This window comes from Mytilus californianus, unplaced genomic scaffold, assembly GCF_021869535.1.
Source record: "Mytilus californianus isolate M0D057914Y unplaced genomic scaffold, xbMytCali1.0.p SCAF_3, whole genome shotgun sequence".
NCBI classification, from domain to species: Eukaryota; Metazoa; Mollusca; class Bivalvia; order Mytilida; family Mytilidae; genus Mytilus; species Mytilus californianus.
The window spans coordinates 65,277,604-65,296,648 of record NW_026262679.1 but is presented as its reverse complement, the minus strand read 5'-3'; the positions used below and the strand labels follow the sequence as shown (position 1 = coordinate 65,296,648).

The window sequence follows — 19,045 nt, the reverse complement described above, 5'->3', positions numbered from 1 at the left end:
TTTTTGGCCCCTAATTCCTTAACTGTTGGTACCATAACCCCCAAAATCAATCCCAACCTTCCTTTTGTGGTATTGAACCTTATGGTAATAGAGATCCATTCACTTAAACTAAAGTTATTGTGCGAAAACCAATGTGTCTTCGGACGACGACGCCAAACTTCATACCAATATACGACCACAAAAATATTTTGCGGTTGTATAAAAAAAATATTTAAGAATCTGTTTTGAAAAATCATTTAGGTTATAAACATTGAACTTATCATTAGCACTTTTAAAGGAAATTTTGTAAATGTAATCTTGACCATCCCTCTTAAAAAAAAACAATAATGTCTTGTCAGTCAAATTATTGAAAACCCTTAGTACTATACCAAATAATTACATAAATCCCATGCTCTGAACAAAGCTTATATCAAATCAAAAGGCTAGCACAACAAAATTTCCATTATAACATGAAATACTGTGAAGCATATGAAGCACAATATGTTTATATTTTTGAATGCAAAAAAAAGAAATGATTCATTTTTATTAAATATTCATGATTTAAAAAAAAAACATCATTTCTTGTTGTATATTTATCTTATTTTCAAAAAATTCATTAGTGATTTCTTCATAAAATTTGGAAAAAATATTCTTCATACATAATCAAGCCAAATGTAATTAAAAAATAAATGTGGATAGTGTCCACATGTGGACACAGATGATGCCCTTGCATGCATAGCATATAGTTATAAAGGGACATAACTGAAGAACGGTAAAAGTGATACTACCCAAATTTGAACTTGATCTGAGTTTTGTGGTAATAAGCATTGTGTGTAAGTCTCATAACATTTGGTTGAGGCTAACTTAAGTAGAGAATAGAAACTAAAAATTCAGCAATTTTTCTATTTGTAAACACGCATAACTCTAGAATGGTTGTGTAAAAGTTTTATAACATTTGGTTGAGACAAACTAAAGTTAGAGAACGGAAACAAAAAATTCAGCAATTTTTATGTTTATAAAGGGACATAACTCAAGAATGGTAAAAGTGTTCTCACCAAATTTCGTATTTAATCTGTATTATGTAGTAATAAGCATTGTGTATAAGTTTCATAACATTTGGTTGAGGCAAACTGAAGTTAGAAAACGGAAACAAATAAACTGCTTCGCTGAGCGCAGCTAGATACGCCCGCAGAGGTCCAACCCTGAACAGTTGGGGCAAAAATGGACACAATATTCAAGCTTGATTCAGGTCTGAATTTGGATTGTAATTAAATATTTGACATATTATAGGTTTCTGAATAAATGTAGTCAAACAACTTGAAATTGGTTATAAAAGATTTCTTGCTGTTGTGCAATACTTAGTAAATCTGTTGTCAGACTACAAACAAATAAAGTTCAATTAATTCTCAATGTCATATTAGAAATTTATGAAAATAAAAAGGGAGCTTACATCAATAGATATAAACAATTCACCAAAGTTTCATGAGAATTGGTGACAGCATTTTTGAGTTATTGTCCGAAAACTGGAAAATCACCCCTTTTTTAATGAATAAAACCCCATAACTCAGAAATGTAATATGTAAAATTTATAAAATTCTAAAGGGAGCTTACATCAATACATACAAACAATTCACCAAAGTTTCATAAGAATTGCTGAAAGCATTTTTGAGTTTTTGTCCGAAAATTGGAAAATCCCCCTTTTTTATGAATAAAACCCTGTAAATCGGAAACGTAAAATCTAAAATTTATAATAATCGAAAGGGAGCTCATGTTAATAGATATAAACAATTCACCACAATTTCTTGCAAGTTGGTGAAAGCATTCTTGACTTATTGTCCGAAAACTGGAAAATCCCCCTTTTTTTAAAGAATAAAACCCCACAACTTGGAAACGTAATATCTAAATTTAAAAAAAAACGAAAGGGAGCTTACGTCAATAGATATAAACAATTCACCAAAGTTTCATGCAAATTGGTTAAAGCATTTTTGAGTTAATGTCCGACATGTTGACGACGGACAGACGGACAACGGTATACCATAATACGTCCTGTAAACGGGCGTATAAAAATTTGTACTTGATCTTAGTTTTGTGGTTATGAATATTGTGTATAGGTTTCATAATGTTTGGTTGGGGCAAACTTAAGTTACAGAATGGAAACTATAAATTTTGCAATCTTTCGATTTATAAAGGGGCATAACTCAATAATGGTTCAAGTGACACTACCCGAATTCAACTTGATCTGTGTTTTATCAGTGGAAGTCAAAATTAAACATTGCATTGTATAAAGCATTGATTGTAGTTGATTTAACTATAATCATGGACAAAGGAAGATAACTCCAATTTTAATAAAATGCTCCGCTGGGCGCAGCTTGATTACGACCGCTAAGGTCGAACCCTGAACAGTTGGGGCAAGTATGGACACAACATTCAAGCTTGATACAGCACTGAATTTGGATTGTGATTAAATATTTGACACAGCATAGGTTTCTGTCACAGAATGAATGTGGTCTAAGAGCTTAAAATTTTTTAAATTACCTATTCAAACCATATCATTATTATTTGCTTTTATATATAAATCAGAAATAACCAATTTAAAATGGAAAATTTTAAAGAAAAACAGGAAAAAAAAATCCCCCCCCCCCCCCCCAATTTGTTGAACCCCCTTATGATTCATCACCCCCAAACTCAATCCCAGCCTTCCCTTTGTGGTATGGTACCTTGCAGTACAATTTCAGAGAGATCCATACACTTGAACACAAGTTATTGTCTGGAAACTAGAAAAATGCTTGTTTTTAGGCCCCTTTTTGGCCCCAAATTGCTTAACGTTTAGGGCAATTACCCCCAAACTCAAACCCAGCTTTCCCTTTGTGATATGGAACCTTGTAGTACAATTTCATAAAGATCCATACACTTACACACAAGTTATTGTCATGCAACTAGAAAAATGCTTGTTTTTTTCCCCTTTTTGGCCCCTAATTCCTAAAATTTTGAGGCAATTACCCCCAAAATCAAACCCAGCCTTCCCTTTGTGGTATGGTACCTTGCAGTACAATTTCAGAGAACCTTAAGGTGACTTATAAATATTGATGTAATAATACTTACCTCTGCTAAATTCATACACACAATATTAGCAAATGATATTCTCCATAATAAAGACTGTGTGTTGAAATGATCTATATTACTTGAAAACATGAGTCTCAGTGTAGTCAAATTTTCTGAAAAAAAAGCAAAAAAGTATTTAAAAATAAAAATAAAACACAGTAACACCTGTATTACCACACCACTCAAGAGAGCAGACAAGAGTGGTCTCTTAATAGAGGTTGTTATTAATATATGTTTGTATATTTCACTAGAAAGAACCATTCAGGAATATATTTTTTCACATATACTAATGTTTTTGAACTATATGTACTAAGATGGTTTTAAGTGCAGCTACCCCGTTATACGTATTATATATAAACAAAATTGCATTATTTTTTTGTATTCTAGAAATAAAATATTTTTCCTTGCTTGTAGTAACATGTTTTTATTTTTAAAACAAGGCTGCTTAAGTCTTCCAATAGTTTATTGTTCAATTTTTTTCACCCGTTAAACTTTCAGACAGTGCAGGAGTAGTCTGGTCTGCACAATTTTCTCACTTTTTGTAAAATATTCTTGTGTAGAGTCTAACCTTATCCATATAAAAAAATATCCCAGTATTCATACCCATTACAAATCCTTCCCGTTTTGAACTATGTTTTTATAAACATTGCCTATTTCTCTCGACATTGTACCTTGAACAATATTGCTTTCATTTCATTATTTTTTTCTCCCATGCAATTTTTTATTGATTTCAAATAAATTGGTAACTTTCAGGCATTTATTGTCTTGCATATTTTAATAAATTTAATTTGTTCAACTATTATCAACAGTTTCTGTTGTGAAGCCTTATTTAAATAAATTATTGCACTAAAAACAATTGTTGTCTGCTCTATGGTCGGGTTGTTGTCTCTTTGACACATTCTCCATTTCCATTCTCAATTTTATTTCGAAAATAAAAATAATAAATAATTAATGATCTTGGTCTGGGAAAAGTCTTCCTGGCTGTTTAACTTTGTGCTATTTATATCATATCACTTACTATGAACCTGCAGCATATAATGTTGTACAACAGAACTAACAGAATTGACAGCCTCCACAGACAAATTATATTTTCCAACTGTAGTATAATTATGTGACATAGCATTACTCCATGTCAATAGAGACTTACTTCCATTAGGCTTGAACTGAAACACAAATATATGTATATAATATAAAGTCCTTAGACTCTTAGACATCATAGACTTTGGCAAAGACACCAGTTTAAATAAAGCATGACTCACTCTCTTCTTTAAAAGAGGATATATACGGTAGATGTCAATATTTCAGAATTGGCATATCAAACGAAATAAAATGCTCCGCTGGGGCGCAGCTTGATACGACCGCAGAGGTCGAACCCTGAACAGTTGGGGCAAGTATGGACACAACATTCAAGCTTGATACAGAACTGAATTTGGATTGTAATTAAATATTTGACACAGCATAGGTTTCTGACACAGAATGAATGTGGTCTAAGAACTTAAAAAATTTTAATTTACCTATTCAAACCATATCATTATTATTTGCTTTTATATATAAATCAGAAATAACCAATTTAAAATGAAAAATTTTAAAGAAAAAAAAGGAAAAAAAAATCCCACCCACCAAATTTTTTGAACCCTCTTATGATTCATCACCCCCAAACTCAATCCCAGCCTTCCCTTTGTGGTATGGTACCTTGCAGTACAATTTCAGAGAGATCCATACACTTGAACACAAGTAATTGTCTGGAAACAATGCTTGTTTTTTTCCCCCTTTTTGGCCCCAAATTCCTAAACGTTTAGGGCAATTACCCCAAAACTCAAACCCAGCTTTCCCTTTGTGATATGGAACCTTGCAGTACAATTTAATAAAGATCAATACACTTACACACAAGTTATTGTCCTGAAACTAGAAAAATGCTTGTTTTTTTGCCCTTTTATGGCCCCTAATTCCTAAAATTTTGAGGCAATTACCCCAAAAATCAATCCCAGCCTTCCCTTTATGGTATGGTACCTTGCAGTACAATTTCAGAGAGATCCATACACTTGAACACAAGTTATTGTCTGGAAACTAGAAAAATGATTATTTTTGGCCCCTTTTTGGCCCCTTATTCCTAAACTTTTTGAGATTACCCAAACTCAATTCCAGCTTTCCCTTTGTAATATGGAACCTTGTAGTACAATTTCATAAAGATCCATACACTTACACACAAGTTATTGTCATGAAGTAGAAAAATGCTAAATGCTAAATTTGGAAGCAATTACCCCCAAAATCAATAGCAGCATTCCCTTTGTGATATGGAACCTTGTGATACAATGTCAGAGAGATCCATACACTTACACACAAGTTATTGTCATGAAACTAGAAAAAGGCTTGTTTTTTGCCCCTTTTTTGGCCCCTAATTCCTAAAATTTGGAGGCAATTACCCCCAAAATCAATCCCAGCATTCCCTTTGTGATATGGAACCTTGTGGTACAATGTCAGAGAGATCCATACACTTACACACAAGTTATGTCTGGAAGTTACAAAAATGCTTATTTTTGGCCCCTTTTTAGCCCCTAATTCCTTAACGGTGGTACCATAACCCCCAAAATCAATCCCCACCTTCCTTTTGTGGTATTGAACCTTATGGTAAAATTTCATAGAGATCCATTCACTTAAACTAAAGTTAGAGTGCGAAAACTAATGTGTCTTCGGACGACGACGACGACGACGACGTCATACCAATATACGACCACAAAATTTTTTTTGCGGTCGTATAAAAACAAGCAAGAATTTTTAAAATTGCCTTAGACAATATCAGTATTTCAGTTTTGCAATGTAGTATTAAAAGATTTGCAAAACTGTAATACTGCAAATTGTGACTGGTAAAGCCACACCAATTTGATTCCTAGTTCTTTGGATTTTCCTGCTCCTGTTTTGGAGAAATCGACTTTTCAATAAAAAAAAATAACCACTTCCGCAAATTTTTGGTCTGAATGCCACTCCAAAATTAATTTCTCCTTGAAATTTTTTTTCTCACATAAATGCCTTTTATTTTGCATATAATGCTCCAATCCTTACAAACGCACATGTGATAAATCGATTTGTAAACATAAAAGCCAACATGCAATTGTGTCAGCTCATTGCCGTGGACAAGTAGTTCTTGAACACACAGTTATCAGATATCCTTCTCGTTTTACCTTTGAAGGACTGTTCTAGGATGCAAAAATTAAAAAATGGGATCTACATGTAAAGAAATATTACTATCTTGCTCAGCATGTTGTTTTAGTACAAAGCAAGATATATTTACCTCGCTCACTATTTTGATCCTGAATATGGATGAATAGTTCCAACTAGATGTCAAGCAGCCAATTAACAATCATTACCATATAATGAAAACAACTTCTATTAAATATCTTTCAGGGGCATTTGTTTCTATACATACACATATTTTAATTTTATTCAACATGTGTCATTTACCTAAGTAACATAATTCCTCTTATAAAACCCTTGAATATCTTTCATTAAACCTTCTCTTAAAGAAGAGTACCATGAACAGATATGCGTGATAAACATGTTTTATTAGATAAAAAATGGAGATTGCAGTGGTTGCTATGCTTCCTAAATATATATTTTGAATAAAATGAATATTCACACAGACAAAGCTTACTTGAAGAAAATAACAAAAATTAACTAAACCACAGTGAGACAAGAAAGTCTGGTATGGTACAGGCACCAATAAATCAAACTTTATGCATTGGACAACAGACGCTCCAATGCATAAAGTTTGATTTATTGGTGCCTGTACCATACCAGACTTTCTTGTCTCACTGTGGTTTAGTTAATTTTTGTTATTTTCTTCAAGTAAGCTTTGTCTGTGTGAATATTCATTTTAATCCAAATGTTTTTCGATGAAGTAACCCAGATATAACGTTAATGTACATACATTGTACAACTTCTGAATCACACAATTTATTTTTTTAAATTATACTGATTGCTTCTCTCCTAGAGCACTCGCCTGAAAAAAACTCATTTTCAAGTAAAAAAATAAAAACAACAAAAATTTCATTCACTCGTCCCATTTTTTTTTTGAACAGTTGTCTGATGAACTGGACATCAAATTGGTGTGGCATAATATCATGAAATTTCTATGTTCTATCATATATACCCCTTCATTAACACTAAATCAGAAAAGCTTTTGAACAATGAATAATAATTCAAAGGTTGTATATTCAGTTAGAAGATGAGATGCATGGATTCTACTATAATAGCATAGTAAATAGAAATCTTTCAACATTTAGATGATGAAAATGATACAAAGTTGTCTCCCTTTTGTTCGCAAGGAAACAAGAAGAAACTTAATTGTTCCTGTTTGACTCACTCTGAATTATTTATCATTTTAACAAAAAGAATTTCTTTTAAATTCTTTTTATAATGTTGTGATAGCCTACATCAAAGATTATGATAAACATTTTTTTTGCATTTTTGCGCCTGTCAAAAGTCAGGAGCCTCTGGCCTTTGTTAGTCTTGTATGTTTTTTTAATTTTAGTTCATATATATGTTTCAGAGTTTAATGTGACGTCCATTTTCACTGAACTAGTACACATTTTTGTTTAGGGGCCAGCTGAAGCCCGACTCGAGGCGTGGGATTTTCTCGCTGTGTTGAAGACCCATTGGTGGCCGTGGGCTGTTTTCTGCTCTTTGGTCGGGTTGTTGTCTCTTTGAAACATTTCCCCATTTCCATTCTCAATTTTAATATCCATTCTTTTATGTAGTCAAAAGACCTCCTCGTTGGCTAAGTGGTCCAATTAGTTCATCTACTGTATCACTAGCCTGTAAACACTTTGGTTGTGAGTTCAAACCCTGCACATGGCATGTGTATTTGATTTCAATCTTAATTGACTAGGAGTGTCAGTTTCTGGCCAAAGGTCATGGTTTTCTACAGGCTCTACAGCTTCCTCTACTAATAAATACTGACTGCCGTGATATATGACATGGCTTAAAAATCACTACTTCTGGGACTAATCTGATTTAATCCATGACCAGATGTTGTCAGAAAACTATTTCTGCATTAAATATAATTAAAAATATTTTTTATATGAAATTACATTTCACCGCCTAAATTGATTTTTGCCTATTCTTGTTGATGTACAGTTCAGGCCCATACAATTTTGGTGAAAAAAAAATTACTAAATATTTTTGTACTTCATTTTCAAGTAATTATTGTTTTCCATATTTTTTGTGAGATATTTTTATCTAAAGAATTTTTTATTCATTGACATTTCTGTACCAACCTAGTTATATCTAAAATTCTAAAAATATAGTAGTAAAATTCTGCCTAATTCATGATGCATTTATTTATTCAATACTGGTTGAATTGTAAATGATAAGTATATCTACATCATGATGTGAATTCACTGAATTTAGTGCATTATCTGCTTAATTTTGTTGAATCTGCAGCTTTTGCACCTCAATGATGAAAGATTAAAATGAATGTTGTTTGAGTTCAATGCTACATATTTCTAAATTAAAATTAAACCAAACATACCATTTTTCACCTCAGGTTGATACATACTTAGAAATAATACCAATTACATTTTGTACAATTTCCCCCAAACATTGAATTTACCTGATCACCAAAGTTCCACACATAATGAATTAATCCAAAATTTGATGAATTAGTTTTACTGAGTACATTTACAATAACCACTGTAGGATGATTTATCTGAGCTCCCCTTGGAATCTGTAAATTAAGGTCTGTGATCTCATCTAAAAAAACAAACATAATTGGTTACTCTAATATAAATCTAACTCCTCCTGGCAAAGTTAACTTTAGACAGTGTTGACTGTTCTCTTTAAGCTCTTTTGATTTTTATTCTCTCAAAGGTTTTCTACTTTTAGTTTCTCAAACTTTTAGACTCCATCGTACCTGATGAAGTTTTTTCCAGAAACAAGTGTTGGTAACACAGAAATCATATTATGCTTGTTTTCCTTGCATGCATACAATATAAATATTTTATTTTTAACAATAGTATTGTAATTTTTCAATTTTTACTTATTTCAACAATATGAGGTAAAAAAATTCAATTTTCTATTTCTAATTAATACATCTTTGATTGAGTTAGGGACATCAACCATAATTCTTACAGAAAATCAGATAAGTATCATATTCAAAAAGTTTGATAGCAACTGGTCATATACAAATTATTTTGATATGTCAATTAAATTTTTATTAATAGGCCAGACATGTTTGAATGTAGTATGGGTAATAAAAGAAGAATGTGTCTGAGGACACAAATGTGCCTGCTCAAGCGTCAAACAAAAATAAAATGCTCCCCTGGGCGCAGCTTGATATGACCGCAGAGGTCAAACCCTGAACAGTTGGGGCAAGTATGGACACAACATTCAAGCTTGATACTGCACTAAATTTGGATTGTGATTAAATATGTGGTCTAAGAACTTAAAAATTTTTAATTTACCTATTCAAACCATATCATTATTATTTGCTTTTATATATAAATCAGAAACAACCAATTTAAAATGGAAAATTTTAAAGAAAAAAAAAGGAAAAAAAATCCCCCCCCCCCAATTTGTTGAACCCCCTTATGATTTATCACCCTCAAACTCAATCCCAGCCTTCCCTTTGTGGTATGGTACCTTGCAGTACAATTTCAGAGAGATCCATACACTTGAACACAAGTGATTGTCTGGAAACTAGAAAAATGCTTGTTTTTTGGCCCCTTTTTTGCCCCAAATTCCTAAACATTTAGGGCAATTACCCCCAACTCAAACCCAGCTTTCCCTTTGTGATATGGAACCTTGTAGTACAATTTCATAAAGATCCATACACTTACACACAAGTTATATTGTCCTGAAACTAGAAAAATGCTTGTTTTTTTACCCTTTTTTGGTCCCTATTTCCTAAAATTTTGAGGCAATTACCCCCAAAATCAATCCCAGCCTTCCCTTTGTGGTATGGTACCTTGCAGTACAATTTCAGAGAGATCCATACACTTGAACACAAGTTATTGTCTGGAAACTAGAAAAATGCTTATTTTTTGCCCCTTTTTGGCCCCTTATTCCTAAACGTTTTAGGCAATTACCCCCAAAATCAATTCCAGCTTTCCCTTTGTGATATGGAACCTTGTAGTACAATTTCAGAAAGATCCATAGACTTACACACAAGTTATTGTCATGAAACTAGAAAAATGCTTGTTTTTTGCCCCTTTTTTGGCCCCTTATTCCTAAAATTTTGAGGCAATTACCCCCAAAATCAATCCAAGCATTCCCTTTGTGATATGGAACCTTATGGTACAATGTCAGAGAGATCCATACACTAACACACAAGTTATGTCTGGAAGTTACAAAAATGCCTATTTTTGGCCCCTAATTCCTTAACTGTTGGTACCATAACCCCCAAAATCAATCCCAACCTTCTTTTTGTAGTATTGAACCTTATGGTAAAATTTCATAGAGATCCATTCATTTAAACTAAAGTTAGAGTGCGAAAACCAATGTGTCTTCGGACAATGACGACGACGCCAACGTCTTACCAATATACGACCGCAAAATTTTTTTGCTGTCGTAAAAAAAATGGGACGAACGGACAGACATAAAGATATTAGGGCGGACAGTCAAGGGTAACACTTAATGCCCAGTCGCCTATGGCGGAGGCATAATAAAACATAGTTTTTAGAAGGAATCACAAATATATTTTCCCCCAAAGTTAGGAATCATTTATTGGCTCTTAACACAACTTTTCATAGATCTTTTGGATTATACGCGTTTGGTCATATACTCATATGGTCTGACTATAAGCGTATGGTTAATTAACACGATGAACATTGAAAAGGTGTTCGATAGATCAAGAGTTTCATAAAATTTGTAAGGGGTTCTGCGGAACCCTATGTCTCACCTACTATTGATTCTAGAAGTGTAAAAGTGTAATGTTGACTTAAAAAGTGAGTCCATTTATCAGTAAAATACAGAATGTTAAAAAAGATTCAAACTTTCTCTTTAGACACTATTTCTTGGTCTTGAAGATTAGCTTCTGTCCAAGTTTCATAACAATCCATGAAGGTTAACAAACTTATGTCAAAAAAAATGTAAACCCAGACTGTCAGTAAATGTTAACTGTAAAAAAGTGCATCTATCAGAAAAATACTGAAAATGAAAATATATTTTCAAAAGTGTGCTTTAGACATTATCTCTTAATCATAAAAGTTTCATAAAATTCTTTGAAGGTTTGACAAAGTATTTGATGTATCTATTTGTTAAATTTAAAAAAAATAAGTCCATTTATCAGTAAAATACAGAAAATGAAATTAAATATTTAAAATTTTTTTTTAATAACTTTAAGATTTAAGAAATATCTAAAAGAACTGTTAAACCAAGAAGTCAATTGCTTAACTCACAGGAACTTTGGTCATTGAACCCTCTTCATTTGATTGGGGACTTTCCTTTTTGAATTTTCAGTTCAATATTTTTGTGATTTTACTTTTTTCTAAATATTTCAAAAAACGCCTGTGGTTTCACTTGCAGATGAAAAAGTCAATATGATAAATGATGAAATACCTATATGGTCTAAATACTAATATGGTCCGGCACATTAATAACCAAACAAGTATAATACTCATATGGGTATACGCATATGGTCATGACCATACACATATGGTCCAAATACTCATATGGTCTGGAATATAGTCATGACCATGTTTTATTGTTGTGGTTGATATATCAATTATAATTCTCAAAGTGATCATTTCCCCTAATTTTGGGATTGATCGCTCTTTCCAAAATTATATAATTGGATTTTTGTCAAAGGTTCTGTTTAGTAAAAAAAGCCATCATGATCTATGTCTATAAGGGTTATCAACCATAATTAATGAGGATAAACACAGACTCACACTATAATATCCATAATTTTTGGCAGCTATTCACCAGTAACAGGATTTCTTAACCGACATTCTTGCTGATTTTATCACTTTGCTTATTTTTTAGAAATGATAGCCATATTCATTGGTGGGTGAAAACATCCAATATAACATTGAAACTAAATATCCTAGGGGTCATTGCGACTGGGTATGGTTAAACAAAAAAAAAATTTTTTTTTCAATTGTTATTGGACAAAGTCAGCCATTTAAAACTGCGTCATCAACATGGTCAAATCCAACCTGTGACCTGGGGGATTGGCAGGTGACCCTGAGATCTGACGTCTCATTGAAAAGGACCTGGGACCATTGAACATGTTAAAAACCTTTTTATTTAATTGCTTTATTTGCTTACAAGAGACAATTCTTTAATGTGACAAAAAGTGGGTACCCTACTGGAGCCCTAAAACTACTGGCTGTAGAAAATTGTAGTCACTCATGTGCTTTTAAGAAAATATGTTATCTTAAATTTCTTTACTGTGACATTTTAAAATTGAAAACTTCTAAAATATTAGATATGGACTTTTTGGTTGATTCCCTAAACTCTCAAAAGACAAATGTCTCACCTTCAACTTTTATAAGGTTTGTACATGTAGCAACACCAACACTATTTTTAGCCACGACTGTTACTTTGTACTTTCCTGCTCTTGTGTATTTATGGGTCTTAGTTTTTGTTTTATCAAATCCCAGATCAATCAGAGGAGGTTTGTTGTCTCCAAAATCCCAGGTATATATAGTACTATGGGTAGATCCCTGAAATATACAAAGAAGCTTTAGAAAATAAGTCATATACTAGATTGTTTTACTATCTTCAAAACTAACAAGGCAAAAACAGATGCACACATATTATATGAAATTTTGAGTTACAATGTGAATATAAAAAGGGAAGGTACGAGTGCAGAAAAATGTTGTACAATGTCTACTGACTTACTGTAGAAACTATGTGATAAAAATTTACTAACTTTCAACTCTGGTTACATGAGAAATATTAAAAACTGATGTAAGAAAAAATCATTTATTTATTTGTTCTATTCCGTAACTCTAAAAATATTTGTTCACATGTTTTAAACCATTTATACATTTTTAACTCTGCAAGAAAAGTCAGGTGATGACCTAAGCTTAATTAAAAACTCTTTCATTATTGATCTAGGATCAGAAATACCCCTCCCTCTGACATCCTTGCCATTCCAAAAATCTTAATTTATTCACTATCCATAAAAGCCATATTTTGGTTTGTAAGTATTGTATTGAACCAAATATGTTAAACTTATAAAAAATTTCAGGCACATATTGCGCTTTATCAAAATGATCAAATCTTTTAAATTATTTTAAAGATCAAGGACCTTAACTCAATGTCAGTTAAAATCAAATCAACAAACGTATTGCAAGTGGCATAATTTGAAAACACCATTTATTATTGCGGTATTTTATTCATCATATATATAAGGGCCATAAATCTGAAGCTGTTCAAAAATATACAAAATATGTTTCATTTAGTGCACAGAAAATCCATGTTTACTTTTTTTTTAAAATGAGGTCTACAATTATAGAATGAAAGAGTATTATTATGAAAGTCAAACTCAAGCCAGTGTATAATTTAAACATTTCAAACATTTGGAAAAGTGTTTTATTTTAATTTTATTGCCTTGAACATCAAAATATCCAAGTCAAAAGATGGTTTTTACTTTGGAATAGTAAACCCCAAATTTGAATAGTCCTTGCAACTGTGTAGACATTTTTACAAAACAACATTTACTTTTCATGGAGACATGTATCACCTTCGTTCTTTATTCTAATTAGTTAATTATTACCTATCATACACTGATTCCTATGGTATGTCCTAAAATATTGTTAAATAAGTATTGTCTGCAAGTAGTAATGGAAAAATTCAAAAAATAATGATGCTCAATGGCAGTGTGCTCAAAGATTCTCTGAAAGTTTTCAACAGTTTACGAGGAGAAGCAGATATAAAATAAGTAGGAGGACAATGAAAATGCAAAACAAAAGGTACTGATACCTATGTATTATCACTACAAACTGTACAACACATAGAAACTATGACAAACATTCTTCATATTCAACTGGCCATATACATGTATTTGAAAAGTGTTCAACTCTAGAGATATGACTGCCACGTTTTTTTCACACTAGTATTATGATTTAAATAAGAACATTCAATGATTACTAGTACTATTTCACAATAGATAAAAGAGAAGAATAGGTTATGTACTGATAGAGATATGTAAAAAGAAGCATAGAAGGTAATATAAAATGGAAGCGTTTTGGCATAATTCACATCTTAACAAAAAGTATTACATATATTTCTCCACATATTTTGGGTTATTTACATTAAGTATATCTATGTGAACGTCATACACACATATGGGTTTCTTCAACTGAAACCATATCCTAAACAGTATTAAATGTGAGCTTTTCCATATAAATAATAAATTTTAGCATATAATTTTGTTTTTCATATAAAAGTACTTTGCATGCATAAGAAGTCTATATAAAGATTCCATGCAATGAAGAAGCTACTGTATGTTTTTGTATAAGTACCTGGATCATAATAAACTGTTAGCTCTGAAAATATTTCATATATAAATACTTATACTTTTAGAAGTAAATTAGGTTTACTCATTTAACAAATATACCTTTCTAAAATTGACGTTCTTTAATTTTAAACATCTGACAAAAAGTATCTCGTCACTTTTTTTTTTAAAAGAGGATCATACAAAAATTCTCTAACTTCATAATTTATATCATCAGCACCCACAATAGCATGCCATAATTTAACATTTATATGGGGAATATGCCAACTTTAAAAGAAATCTGCTATATTCCACTGTATCTATATTTGTGTTACTGATACATTTCTTTTATCCAGGAGGCAGTATGTTTATAATATCAATAGTACAACTTAAGAATAATTATTCATATATAACTCATAAATTTTACTTAATTGGTTGCCTGTAGTATAAAAGTATAGAAATTAAATACTGTAATTATTTGACAATTGTATAGAAAGGTAGGAATACCAGTTACCAGATGCACTTCATATATATCCAAATCAATGGATTTTAAACATCTGACAAAAAATGAAACCGGCGATATGAATTTTTTACTTCTATTCATTTCATACAAGAAACAATTTTATATTACCTTAACTTGTGAAAGTTTGAAAACAATAGATGATTCTGTAGCTACTGTATCATGCTCTATGCGTAGTGACAAACCCTCTGGTTTATATACAGGACAACTGATATTTAACAGTTTGTACTTCCCAGAGTTCTCTATACCACCAACACATTTATTGGATGCTATCTTTCTGTACCTGTAATAAATTTTAATTCCAAAATTTACTGTAAGTTCCGAAATTTTTGCCATGTTTAATATCATTGCTAAAAATTGTATTAATTAGAGCTCAAATTTTAAATTCCTTTGAATTGTGTGAATGCAGTATTTCCTGAAGTCTCATAAATTAATTGTCCATTGATCAAGAGTTGCAATAATAAATAAACACAATAATTTTAGACTCTACAGAACTTAATTACATTAAGTATACTATCATACATTATATTGATAGTACAAGCTAGGTAAAATGGTTCACAAAATATACAGTCATTACTTGCATGAGAATGGTATAACTTGCTACAAACTATACATATATCAACTATTCAAAAAATACACATTAATAAGCCATTCACATAATACTTCCCCAATTATCATTTTTACAGAGATACTTAAGCTTTGATCAAATAAATTAATTAAAAATACATTTGTCTTATTTATTAATACAGAGCAAATTTAAAGCATTATCAAGAGACAAAATGTATCCAATCAGTAATCATACCCCTGACTTCTTATGTAAAAATCTCCCTCAACACAATGATGGTTAATTTTAGAGTCATCAAACCATTCTGCCCTCTGACAAATGTGTCTGTTGATATCTACTGGTTCATAACCATAATCACTGTAACATAAAAGTTAAATAAACATTTATAATAAACCTCAAACAGATATACAATAAACCTCCAACACATGTACAATAAACCTTCAACACATGTATAATAAACCTCCAACACATATACAATAAACCTCCAACACATGTACAATAAACCTCCAACACATGTATCATAAACATCCAACACATGTACAATATACCTCCAACACATGTATAATAAACCTCCAACACATATACAATAAACCTCCAACAGATGTACAATAAATCTCCAACACATGTATAATAAACCTCCAACACATGTATAATAAACCTCCAACACATGTATAATAAACCTCGAAAACATTTATAATAAACATCCAGTAAATGTTTAATAAACCTCCAACACATGTACAATGGTGCCATCTATAAACAAATATTCAATGGCATGATAATTATTATCTATAAAAGAACTGTAAATAAATCCACAGAAACAAAACATCCCAGTATTTTTCAATGGTTTACCAAACAAGAGTGCACAAGCTGAAATGTCTCGCCTGTTTTACTTATCATTCAATTCATGTTGAAAGTCTGTAATATGAAGCTTTTACTACAAGTATCACATAAACTTAACATTATCAATGTTCTATTTAAGTGAGGTCATGATCAGATGAACCATCCAAGACAGATGTGTACACCTTACAATCATTAGTTACACCAAATATAGTGGTCATAGTGGTAAAATTCGTCATTTAAGGGCGATAACTATTATAAGAAGTCATCTGACAGTTTTGATGTAAATGGACAATACTGTAAAAGCAGAAATTTTTGTTGTGGATTAAATTTCGTTTCTTTCGTGGATAAGAATTATCCACGAAATTAAAACCCCAACAGAAATTTAACTGTAGATTTACCAAATCTGAATTCAAAATACGTAAATATTTACACTATTTAATCAGACAAAATCATATTGACATTATATAAATGATGAACATACAATGAAAATAATAGAGTTTATTGATTAGACAAAAATATCAAAACATTTTCTTCCAGTCAGATGATAATCCTAATCTGTTGTTTGTACAGTAATAAATCATGATCAAGAACTGTCAATCAATGTCATTTAACAGTCTAATGTGTCTGTAATGCCGGCAATCCGAAATCCATTTATTACACAATCATTGTCCTTGGAGAAAATATCAAAGGCGTGTAAAAGCCAGTTATCCTGTGCAGGTTTGATTCCACTAATCCGAAGATCGACAGTTACTTTTTCAAAGGTACACCTTTTTTCCTGCTGAGTAGACACTTGATCGGAATACCAATCGACAAATTTAACTGAATTAGTGCTCACTGTCACTATTAAATGCATTATTGATTTTTCCCAACGGCCAAAGTTAAGATTAGTTTTATTGATTATTGTTAATTATAAAGTGACATTTACATAATTTTTTTCTCAACAAAAAAATTCGAAAATTAATCCCCAGGAAATTACTTTTATTAACAAAACCACGAAATTTTAACCCCATGAACATTAATGTTTATACAGTAATTAGAGCTCATCATTCAGAACATTTTTGCCAGGTCAGAATTTCTCTATTTATAGCAGTTTCAAAATAATAGGCAAAACTTACATTTCACCCCTATGTTCTATTTTTAGCCATGTTGGCCATCTTGTTTGGCTGGATAGGTCATCAGACACATTTTTTAAACTAAATACCCCAATGATGATTGTGGCCAAGTTTGGTTAAATTTGGCCCAGTGGTTTCAGAGGAGAAGATTTTGTAAAATTTAACGGACGACGATGCCAACGACGGCGGACAGCAAGTGATGAGAAAAGCTCACTTGACCTTTCGGCCAGGTGAGCTAAAAATGAGATCAAGGATAACGAACATTTGACAGATGGAAACTTGGTAACATAAGGTATCTGTATGCAAGGTATGAAGCATCCAGGTCTTCTACCTTCTAAAATACAAATAGTTTACACAGCCGCTGGATTGTAATCCTTATGTATCGCATACTGCGATTTTTGTTGCTGGCAAGACAGAAACCAAATAAACATAAAAATTATTTGTCTTTGTTACCGTATATCTGTTTTGAATTTTAACTATAAAATAGTTTTATAGATTGATCATTTAATTTTATATTTGTAATTTTTTAAACTATACCACAGACTACATTTAGTATAAACCAACCATTCATAATCATATGCTGTACACAGACAGAGAGACTTTGGTTTGAGTCGTTTAAATTCAGGTCCATTGTAACATGTGGCATTTTGTTTTCTTCTTTGGTACTCTATTGTCTCACCTAAAATACAGTTCCTGTTATTTGCCTGTAAATACATCAACAGTTGCTTTAAGAAATACTTTGCAACAAAATATCTAATTATATTAACACCAATAAATGTTAAAATGTCAAAATACCAATTTACTAATGTTTCCCCTCCTTTTCATATCTATAGGAAAAAGGCACCTCCCACATAATAATTCAACAAAATAAACTGTGTCAGAAAGGTATCATACAAAAAAAAAATCCATTTTGCTGGAAATCGCATATTTTCCTATAGCTTTTTCTAATAATGTGTGCATTTTTACAGCATATTAATTTTTTAACTAATGAAGAAGGAATATAAGATTGATAAAAATAATGCAAAAAAATCCTACAGCATTTAATTGATTAAACATCTCTTGTTTATGCAATTGGTTACCATACCTTATTTACAGGTATCCAAGAAATGTAATCACTATCTTCACATATATTTGTTAAAATAGATGAGAAATTCAGTTTAACCATCTGTCTTCCTGATTTGTCACTTAGTCTCCCAAAAACACTGCAAGTATAAACAAAATCTAATTTCGATAAAACAAAGAGTAGTCCTGCTGTAATAATCTATATTGAATATTTTAAAGGCCAACATTTTGGATAGAAAAATACATTAAACATTAAAGACCATGGAAACCAAAAAGGAGACCTAAACTAGAGGCTCTAAAGAGCCTGTGTCGCTCACCTTGGTCTATGTGCATATTAAACAAAGGACACAGATGGATTCATGACCAAATTGTGTTTTGGTGATGGTGATGTGTTTGTAGATCTTACTTTACTGAACATTCTTGCT

At 31.6% G+C, this 19,045-nt stretch overlaps 1 protein-coding gene across 2 annotated transcripts in view; it reads right to left on the bottom strand.

Moving 5' to 3' along the window:
- LOC127733117 (VPS10 domain-containing receptor SorCS1-like) overlaps positions 1-19,045 on the bottom strand; it is an 89,361-nt gene that overhangs the window by 12,710 nt on the left and 57,606 nt on the right. For both annotated transcript variants that reach the window (XM_052242412.1, XM_052242413.1), the window contains exons 14-21: positions 18,643-18,760; positions 18,123-18,262; positions 15,844-15,963; positions 15,153-15,324; positions 12,557-12,743; positions 8,690-8,829; positions 4,100-4,244; positions 3,082-3,194 (exon numbers count right to left, since the gene is read on the bottom strand). In XM_052242412.1, the coding sequence (XP_052098372.1) occupies positions 3,082-3,194; positions 4,100-4,244; positions 8,690-8,829; positions 12,557-12,743; positions 15,153-15,324; positions 15,844-15,963; positions 18,123-18,262; positions 18,643-18,760 (1,135 nt within the window). The remainder of the gene's footprint in view (positions 1-3,081; positions 3,195-4,099; positions 4,245-8,689; positions 8,830-12,556; positions 12,744-15,152; positions 15,325-15,843; positions 15,964-18,122; positions 18,263-18,642; positions 18,761-19,045) is intronic.